This window comes from Chelonoidis abingdonii, chromosome 7, assembly GCF_003597395.2.
Source record: "Chelonoidis abingdonii isolate Lonesome George chromosome 7, CheloAbing_2.0, whole genome shotgun sequence".
In the NCBI taxonomy this organism is placed as follows: domain Eukaryota; kingdom Metazoa; phylum Chordata; order Testudines; family Testudinidae; genus Chelonoidis; species Chelonoidis abingdonii.
Genome location: NC_133775.1, coordinates 400,447 through 410,437, shown reverse-complemented (window position 1 = coordinate 410,437; position 9,991 = coordinate 400,447). Strand labels below are relative to the sequence as shown.

General features: G+C 55.3%; 1 protein-coding gene across 2 annotated transcripts in view; it reads right to left on the bottom strand.

Annotated features, from left to right (window-relative positions):
* Window positions 1-1,335: 1,335 nt before the first annotated feature.
* Window positions 1,336-9,991, bottom strand: part of TIE1 (tyrosine kinase with immunoglobulin like and EGF like domains 1) — a 42,088-nt gene continuing 33,432 nt past the window's right edge. For both annotated transcript variants that reach the window (XM_032794205.2, XM_032794214.2), the window contains 8 exons: window positions 9,806-9,916; window positions 9,429-9,619; window positions 8,207-8,320; window positions 7,780-7,850; window positions 7,294-7,334; window positions 3,879-3,975; window positions 3,092-3,191; window positions 1,336-2,306 (listed from right to left, as the gene is read on the bottom strand). In XM_032794205.2, coding sequence (XP_032650096.1) covers window positions 2,235-2,306; window positions 3,092-3,191; window positions 3,879-3,975; window positions 7,294-7,334; window positions 7,780-7,850; window positions 8,207-8,320; window positions 9,429-9,619; window positions 9,806-9,916 — 797 coding nt within the window. In that variant the 3' untranslated portion in view covers window positions 1,336-2,234. The remainder of the gene's footprint in view (window positions 2,307-3,091; window positions 3,192-3,878; window positions 3,976-7,293; window positions 7,335-7,779; window positions 7,851-8,206; window positions 8,321-9,428; window positions 9,620-9,805; window positions 9,917-9,991) is intronic.

Here is a 9,991-nt window from a genome sequence, read left to right as displayed (position 1 = left end):
TACTGGAGACACCCTGAGTCCCTGCATGGTGGGTAAGGAGGGAGGGCACCCGGGAGGGATTCCTGTCTCTAGGGTGCACACTGGATCCCTCTCAGGCAGCTCTCTGGGACTAGCTGCCCCCTATGCACCCATTGTGTGAGCTGCTCTTTGCACATACCAGACCAGTCAGGGGCATGCGCGCACACACCTCTCAGCTATTCATTCATTAACAACTCAAGACAACACAGGGTGACGGGGCTGCTGCATGTTACTGGTGAAAGGAAACTCTGGCTCGTAGAGGGATGCTGCATGGTTTAGTCCCTTGGAGATTTCACACCTCACATCATCTCAGCCTGGACAGAAATCCCCTCCCAACACATCCTGTATCCACCACCTGTACAGGCTCAGCAAGATGCCGATCTTCAGCTGTGCAGACAGGCGCCACCAGCCCCAGGCAACTGCTTGCTCCAAATGTACTAAGCTCCCACCAGGCACCTAAGGCCAAGCCAAGCGACTGAGAGGCCAGGCATGTGCTCCACACCATCTTCTCAGAGAGTGAGAGAGAGCGAGCAGAGCGAGAGGGCCCGTGCAGAGCACCGGGATACAGCTGCACCTCTGCGCTGCCTCGGACCCCACCCAGAGTCCATGCCCAGTGGGCACACAAGCCCAGCTCTGAGTTCCCTGCCTGCTCACACCCAGAACACCCTGAGCACAGGGCATGCACTCAGAGCACATGTGCTGCAGAATGTGTTTTTTCAAATCATACATTATAATTGGCTTTTGCACTGCCAGCCATGGAGGAGGAAAATACCACAACTGGACTGGACGTGGGCAAGAAAACTAGACGATCAGCAACAATGTGGGCACTCACCAGAAAGCTGACCTCAGGGGAATCCATTCTCATGTACCAGAGCATCAGCTGTCTCCTTAGAGTTCAGGAGGGAATTCCATTGCTATTCAGCATGGCCTAATATCCCAGTGCAAGGAGGGTTTCTTTAATTAGTTTGCTTGCCCCTGAAGAACTGGGCATAAGCCATACCCTAGCCAGCATTCTGGGAGCGATGGGCCCCATGCTTGAATGTGGCAAATTCCATGCTCCTGAGATAGCCCAGGACACTGATGTCCTCGTGGCAGGTCAGGGAACACACAGGCACCAGTGGTGCAAGACCCAGTATCCCATTCCCTGCTCCCTGAGCCAGCCAGTTCCCCTACTCGAGCTGGCTTGGAGCCAGTGCCCCCCAGTGGAAATCAAACTAAATGATCTAAGTGTCCTTTCTAGACTTACAATCTGTGTTTCTATGAAAGAGAGAAAGAGGAAAGGCCCCAGCCCCTTCCCCAAACCCCTGAGCCAGCCAGCCCCTTAGACTTCCTTTATTAACCGTAAAGCACAAGTCGTGTCAGCCACTGGTCTCTGGCAGGTCGGAGAGGATCCTGGGGCCAAGCCTGGAATATTTTACTCCTCCATGGTGTTCCAAAGACAAGTGCTGGAATCCTTCCTCTCGGACTCCCCTAATCAGCCCTGTCCCAGACGGTTTCCAGTATCCGGGAGCAATGTTTGCAAGGCTCTGCATGCCAGTACGCTGGCCGTATGGTGCCAGGCCAGGTCCAGTCAGTTCCAAGAGCCCACGGCCAGCAGGGAAGCTGAGCAGCCACACACGAAACACCAAGGCTGGAGGTAGGGGACAAGAGCTCTACATTTGGGGCTGTTTCCAAGTCTGTCCTTTACCCAGGACAAGTCTTTGTGCCTCTCTTTGGGCAGCAAGGGGCTGGTGTCACATCCTCCAGCTTCAGAGAAGGCCCCGTGTCCATAGGCTCAAGGGGAGACAGGCCTCCCTGCCTGTGATCCTAGCTGCAGCAAGGATTGGGAGAGTGGGGAGGGGCACGAGACAGGGAGAGCCTGGCCCATTGTCTGGCCCTGCCACTGATGTAACGCTGCACTGCAGACACCGGCAGAGAGGGCAGCAAGCACAGGGCAGGCCGGCCTAAGCGGACGGACGGGGCAGAAGCTGCCGTTGAGCCCGGATCCTGGCTGAAGAATACAGGGGTATCATGTTAGCCAGAAACTGCCCCCAGGCAAGTTCCTGCTCCAGGACAAAGGGCAGTTCCTCATCTCCACGCTGGAGCAGGCCATTTACAGCATGCCCCACCCAGGGCAGAGGCCATGTCCCTCCCCTGGCCTAGACCAGCTGGCGTCCAAGTACGGCAAGTAGGGGTGCGTTATTTACAGGGCTCCTGGCGCTGTGCTCCACTCGCCCTCAGGCCTCCTCCGCTGTGGCGTCGATGCCGGCATATGTGAAGTTCTCAAATAAGGCCATGTTCACATAGGCCTGGATGGGGAGAGACAGTGTCAGGCCTGGGGCTGGGTTAGAGTCTCCTGGTCGCACTCATATTCCCAGGACGCTGGTCCTGGTATCAGGACCCTGGCCTGCTCCAAGTGCTGCTGGGGTGATTCCCCCTGTCTAAGCGAACGCAGGTAGGGGGTGAACACCCTGTGAGCAGGGTTTGGCTTTGGGCCCCTTGGCCTGAGCTAAGGCTTGGAGCTGCTCCTCCCTTAGCCAGGAGGGGGCAGTGTTCTCCCCAGAGCCCCTTGCAGTCTGGGTCTGGGCTGCGGCTCCGCTCGGTTAGGTTCAGAACAGGGATTAGAGCAGGGCGGGGCACTGGGCAGAGCGGGACTGTCCTCCAGAACAGGGCTGTCCCCATGCTACGCGCCTACTCCCGCTGTGACTGTCCCCTTGCAAAGCCTCCTGGGCTCTGGCTTGGAGATGAGTCCCAGGCACGTGGCAGGGCTCAGAGCCCTGCTCCCCGGTGCCCTTCCGAGGAGAGAGGCTGCAAAGCCCCCAGAATTTGCCCAGCATCATGGCAGTTCTCGTGTGGCACAGTCAGATTTACATCATTGCCCAGCAGCTGCCCACACGGGGCATGGCCAAGGAAAGGAGCTACAGCAGCTCTGCAATCCAGCTCGTCCTGGCCGCTGGAAGAGCGCATTAGAGCCCTGGAGTGGCAGTTACTGTGATGGGGCTGCCCCATAAGGCCACCCTTGCCTCCTCTTTGGGTGCAGCCCTGCCCCAAGGCCTAAGTACAGCACTGAGGGAGGGAGAGAGCTGCAGACTACCTTCCTGGCCTCCAGCATCCGGATAAGTTGCATGGAGATCTGAGCGAAGGGCGGGCGCTCGTAGGGGCGGTCTCGCCAGCACTGCTTCATCAGCTCATACCTAGGAGAGAGGGCACAGCAGGGCCTGTGTCAGTGCAGACAGGACATGGGGGGTGGGGGAAGCACCGGCAGGGAAGGCGGCAAGTTACAGAGGCACAAGCAGGGCCAGTGCTTCCATTGAGGTGAACTAGGCAATCGCCTAGGGCGCCAGGATTTTCAGGGGCTGCATTTTGCCGGGGGGGTGGGGGGGGCGGCAGGTGGCTCCGGTGCACCTGCCGCAGTCATGCCTGTTGACAGTCCGCTGGTCCTGCATGGCTCCGGTGGACCTCTCGCAGGCACGGCTGTGGCAGCTCCACTGGAGCTACTGACCAACGGACCCTCCACAGAAATAGCTGCAGCAGCTCCACTGGAGCCGTGGCAGTGGCGCGCGGGGCGGCGAAATGGCCGTGCTCCTAGGGCGCAAAAAACTCTAGCGCCGGTCCTGGGCATAAGCAAGCTGCAGTAGGAGGGACGAAGGCAAGTGAGCCCTACCACGGGTCATGAGTGGGGAGGCTGCTAGCTTTCCTGTTCCTAGTGCACAGGGATTACAGCATGTCCCCCAAGACACCAAACAAACACAGAGACCATGCAAAAAGGCTCTGGTTCCTGTGTGTGGCTGGTGCCCCATGGCCACAGACAAGGCTAAGCCTGTTTTCCTGGTCCCAGCAGGCCCAGCCGGGACAGACTGGGGCAGCCAGATCCCACTTACACCTCATCATCACAGTTGCGGGGCTTCTCCATACGATATCCCTGTGGCAGTTTCTCGTAGAGCTCGGCACACGTCATCCCGCAGTAAGGAGTTCCTCCTGGGGGCAGAGTGCAGCACACACACTCATAAGGACATAAGAACGGCCAGACTGGGTCAGACCAATGGTCCATCCAGCCCAGTATCCTGTCATCCAACAGTGGCCAGTGCTGGGTGCTTCAGAGGGAATGAACAGAACAGGACAACTGATCAAGTAATCCAACCCTTGTCCAACTCCAGCATCTGGCAGTCAGAGGTTTAGAGGCTTCCAGACCATGTGGTTGTGTCCCAGATCATCTTGGCTGATCGCCATTAATGGACCCATCCTCCATGAACATATCTAATTTTTTTTTAAACTCAGTTATACTTTTGGCCTCTACAATATCCACAGGTTTACTATGTGTTGTGTGAGGTAGTACTTCCTTATCATTGTTTTAAACCTGCATCCTAGTAATTTCATTGAGTGACCCTTGGTTCTTGTGTTATGAGAAGGCGTAAATAACACGTCCTTATTTACTTTCTCCACACCAGTCACGATTGTATAGACCTCTCTCCTATCCCCCCTTAGTCGTCTCTTTTCCAAACTGAACAGTCCCAGGCCGTTTAATCTCTCCTCATACGAAAGCTGTTCCATACCCCTGATCATTTTTGTTGCCTTTCTCTGCACTTTTTCCAATTCTAACACATCTTTTTTTTGAGATGGGGCAACGATCTATCCCTTTCCTAGTGGTTCCTAACATTGCACATTGAGTGGATGTTTTCAGAGAATGATCCACAATGACTCCAAGATCTCTTTCTTGAGTGGTAACAGCTAATTTAGACCCCATCATTTTATATGTATAGTTGGGAATATGCTTTCCAAGGTGCATTACTTTGCATTTATAAATATTGAATTTCATCCGCCATTTTGTTGTCCAATCACCCAGTTTTGTGTGATCCCTTTGTAACTCTTCGCAGTCTGCTTTAGACTTAGCTATCCTGAGTAATTTAGTATCATCTGCAAACTTTGCCACCTCACTCTCTACCCCTTTTTCCAGATCATTTATTAATATGTTGAACAGCACTGGTCCCAGTGCAGATCCTTGGGAGACCCCACTTTTTACCTCTCTCTGGCCTGAAAACTGACCATTTATTCCTACCCTTTATTTCCTGTCTTTTAACCATTTACTGATCCATGAGAGGACCTTCAACTGCTTAATTTCCTTTAGAGCCTTTGGTGGAGGGACTTTGCCAGAGGCCTTCTGAAAACCAAGTCCACTATATCCACTGGATCACTCTTGTCCACATGCTTGCTGACTCCCTCAAACAATTCTAATAGATTGGTGAGGTATGATTTCCATTTACAAAAGTCACGTTGATTCTTCCCCAACATATCGTGCTCATCTAGCAGTCTGATAAATCTGTTCTTTACTATAGTGTCAACCAATTTGCCTGATATTGAAGTTAGGCTTATGGGCCTGTAATTGTCAGGATCATCTCTGGAGCCTTTTAAAAAAAATCTGCATTCTATTAGCTGCCCTCCAGTCATCTGGTGCAGAAGCTGATTTAAGCAATTGGTTACATATCACAGTTATTAGTTCTGCAGTTTCATATTTGAGTTACATCAGGTGAATATCATCTGGTCTTAGTGACTTATCATTGTTTAATTTATCAATTTGTTCCAAAACCTTCTCTATCAATGCCTCAATCTGGGACAGTTCCTCACATCTGTCACCTAAAAAGAATGGTTCAGGTGTGGGAATCTCCCTCACATCCTCTGCTGTGAAGATCAGTGCACAGAATTTATCTATCTTCTCAGCAATGGCCTTGTCTTCCTTAACTGCTCCTTTAGCATCTCGCTTGTCCAGTGGCTCAATAACTGTTTGGCAGGCTTCCTGCTTCTGGTCTACTTTAAACAAAAATGCAGTTAGTTTTTGCTAGTTGCTCTTCATATTTGTTTGTGGCCTGCCTAATCATACATATACACTTGCCTTGCCAGAGTTTCTTTCCATTTTCCTCAGTAGGATTTGACTTCCAATTTTTAAAGTATGCCTCTAAACACCTCTTATTCGGTTGTTTACCCATGGTGGCATTTTTTTGGTCCTTTTACTGTATTTTTTTTATTTGGGGTATACACAGAGTTTGAGCCTCTGTTATGGTGAGTTTAAAGAGTTTCCATGCAGTTTGCAGGCATTTCATTCTTGTGACTATTGCAGTTTGCAGGTCCCACTTCACACGCCACCCCTGTGCAGACTCTGCTATACAAAACCAGAGCTGCCCAGGCTCCAGCCACCCTCAGACCCTCACCAGTCAGATTGTGGCTGAGGCTGAACCAGCTGCCTCCCTCAAGGGGACATGCAGTGGATGGGCTCTCCCCCCGCCTCCCTGCTCTGCCCACGTGTCTCCCTGTGATGCTCCTTTCAGCTTCATCACTTTGGAAGACACTTGTTGCTGGTGGGTTGTGTGTTCCCTGAAGAGACCTGGACAGGCAGTGCCCGCTGGGGCCATAGCAGGAACTGGGCCAGTCCTAGGGTGCTGTCGTGGGTGCCCACAGACTCAGAACCTATAGCACTGGGAACATGTTCAACACTGGAGTTACTGTCGGGACTGGCCTGACTCGGGACAGGCTGGCTCAGGGGTTAGAGCTCCTGCATGACCATGGGCAAGTCACCTGGTCTCTCTGGCACAGATCCTCCAAGGCATGTAGCCATTGGCTGTACTGAGAGCCAGGTGTCTGAATGCCCTGGCAGGTCTGTGCCTCTATCCCCATCTGTACCATGGGGATAAATCTGCCCCAGACGGTGCGGCACTCAGACGCTATGGCGGGGAGACGCATATGGCCAAAGAGAGCCCTGGGTACAGCCTCCGCTCAAGTGTTGCTCAGGGCTGTGGGGCAGCCACACACTGACAGACATCATTACGCTGACCTAAGCCCAGGTGTAGACGCCGCGAGGTCGATGGTGGCCCTTGAGGGAGTAGCTCTAAAGCAGTGGGAAAGCCCTTCTGTGGCTGTTGCAAGTGTCTCCAGGACAGTGCTGCACCTGGGCTGCATGTCTACGCTATGACTCATGTGCCAAGGTCCAGAGGAGGCAACTCAGTGGAGACCCTAGGCCAGCTCCTCGGCATGTGAGTACTCCCTTGCCCCAATGGGTGCTTGGGTCTGAGGGACCCTCCCAGCTGGCACTGCGGTGCCATCACACCCTCCGCTGGGCAGCGCTCAGTGAGGCATGTTCACGTTCCTCACTGCCTCACGCAGACAACATTTCTGACAAGAGCCAAGAGCTCCCTGACAGAGCTAAGGGAGGGAGGGCCAGGCTAGCTGGGCACACCTGTGCCATGCCCGCAGGACCTACAGGTAGAAAGGACGAACCCAAGATGAGCTGCCTGGGCCAGTACTTACCCAGGCTGACAATCTCCCACAACAGCACCCCAAAGGACCACCTGAAAGAGAGACAGCGCTTGGGTCTCCAGCAGTGCCTCCCTCCCAGGCCCCCTCACCGAGTTCCTGAGGCTTGGCAGCATATCTGTCTGAGGGGCTTACTCTGGGACAGGAATGGGAGGGGCTGGGACTGCACCAGGGGAGGGGACCGGGAAGATGGAGGCACTGGAAATGGGAACAAGCTCTTCAGAGCTAGGACTGTGTCCTACTAGGGCTGAGCAAGGCTAGCGCAATGGGTCCCTCATGTAACAGGAATCCATGGCTCTGAGCACAGCGAGCCTGGGCTGAGCAGGAGATGGGCTAGAGGCTGGGAACAAGGCATGGGGAAGGTGTAGGAGCAGTAGCCCCTCTGGTGTCAGCAGGGAGGGGTCAGCTAACCCCCTTCTGCATTGGCAGAGGGCTAACCCAATAGACATATCTAGCCCACGAACCGGGGGCAGAACTCACACATCGCTCTTGGTGGTATACACACTGTAGTTCAGGGACTCGATGGCCATCCAGCGAACTGGCAGGCGGCCCTGGGGGAAAAGACCCACTGTAATGAGCAGGGTAGTGGGGAAATTGCCCCCTACCCCCAGTCAGGGAAAGGGGGGGTAGGAAACAGCCACTCCCAACCCAGCCAGGGGGGAGATCCAGGTTGGGTACAGGTGCCACCCACCACCGAGTGAGGAAAGCCAGGGTAGGGAACAGCTGCCCCCAATCCAGGCAGCGGGAGCCATGGGTGGAGGGGGGTTCACGGCCTTGCTGTGAGACAGAAGAGATCTTGCACTAGCACAGGGACAATTACAGTAATTGTCCCTAGAGTTGCTGGGTTGTGGCATTGCAACCTAGGTCTGCCAAGGGCGCTGTAGAGAGCCCCTCACTCTGGACTCACCATCGTTTTCTTCACGTAGACCTCCTCCCCTCGGGAGAGGCCAAAGTCAGCAATCTTGGAAGCCAGGTTCTCCCCCACCAGAATGTTCCTGGCTGCCAGGTCCCTGTGAATGAACTGAGACAGCCATGGTGAGTGAGGGCTGGGCCTGTGTGGCCCCTCCTGGAGACAAGCTGGCTGGCCCCAGCCTCCTATTACTCCCATCCCTGGGATGCAGAACAGGGACCACCTTTGGTGACAGGTGTGTGGGGGTGGGGGCGATGCAGCATTCACCCTCTGGGACTCTGCAGCTGGGAACAGGAAGGTGCCGGCGGGCCCTACCCTCGGCACTTTGGACATACTGAGAGACAAAGCTGTTCTGCTTCTGGTCCAGCTGTCATCCCTGGGCACATCTGGGCCCCAGCTACTGCTCCTAAGGAAGCTGATGGCTGCAGTGGATCCTGACCAGCTCTCCTGGGTCCTGGGGAATCTCCCCTGTGCCAGCTGGCTGGGCAGAGGGCAGGCATCCAAGCTGCGGGTGGGTTCAAGGAACCCGACCAGGAGGCAGCAGAAAGGAGCCTGGACTCAGCAGCAGTGGCTCCAAGTCCCTGGAAGTCACCTAGGACTGGCTGGGCTTTGGGGCAGCCCTAGGAAGAGGGGAGTGGGGGCGTTTCGCACCCAGCACTGGGGAGTCATGGGGCAGCTAAACATGGGAGGATGCTTCAGCAGGGCTCAGGGGGGTGCCCTGTCCCCCGCATGCTTGGTCAGAGCATGGGTAGGTCAGCTGGCTGCCCCGGAGACCTCTGCCCAGAAGGCTGACGGGCCAGCCACTAAGCAGCAGAGCTGCTCTCCGAGACATGGCGCCAGCTCCTCCATTCCCATGCCCCACGTGCAGAACACATCACAGCCAATCAGAACGCAGACGGGCAGGAGAGACCTATACTCATTGGCTAGTTTGCCTCAGCTCTGTGTTTTTGTTGGTGGCAAGTGACATGATGGGGTGTGGTAACACTGTCTCGCTGCAGGCAGGCTGGGTTCCCATGTCACAGAGCGGTAGCCATGGCTGTCGTGTTTCAGGGAGAGCCTGGTGCCAGATGCCTCGGCTCCTGGTTCTGATACACAGCTGTGCAGTCATCAGCCACCCCTCCCATGCTCCTGCACACGCACCCACGTGGCTATCACGGCTGTTGGCCGTGGCAGAGCTTGGCACGGGCTCAGAGCAGGCAGGGCAGGGGAGGGGACACACCTGCTTCTCGCTTAGATACTGCATTCCCTTGGCCACGTCGGAAGCAAACTGGAGGAGCTGCTGGGACGTGAGGGTAGATGCTGTCCCATGCTCCTTCGCGAAGGCCGGATCAGTCTCTAGGACTCGGCTTTTCCGGAGGAAATCGAGCAGGTTCCCATAGGGAGCGTACTCAATAGCAATGTACAGGTAGCCTGAGGGACAAAGGAGGGAGAGAGGCCTTCAACATCCTGCAGTGGGTAGGGTGGGCAGGACTTTGCCCAGATCAGAGAGGAGGGCAGCAAAGCGGGATGGGGAGAAGTGCAGAGACTCCAGGAACATCAGAGGAAACAGCCTGGCCCAGCCCACACAGAGCAGCGGGGGGCGGGGGTAGCTCCCACCTTTGTTCTCACAGGCTCCCAGCAGGTTGATGATATTGGGATGGTGCCCCAGTTTGCACAGCACCTCCAATTCCCCCGCAAAGTCCCGGTGGTCATTCTCTGAGGCGAACTCTGAAACAAGCCAGGAACAAATGCTGCAATCCAGGGGTCCAGGCCACAGACACCCTCCTGTCCCCAGCCACCCTC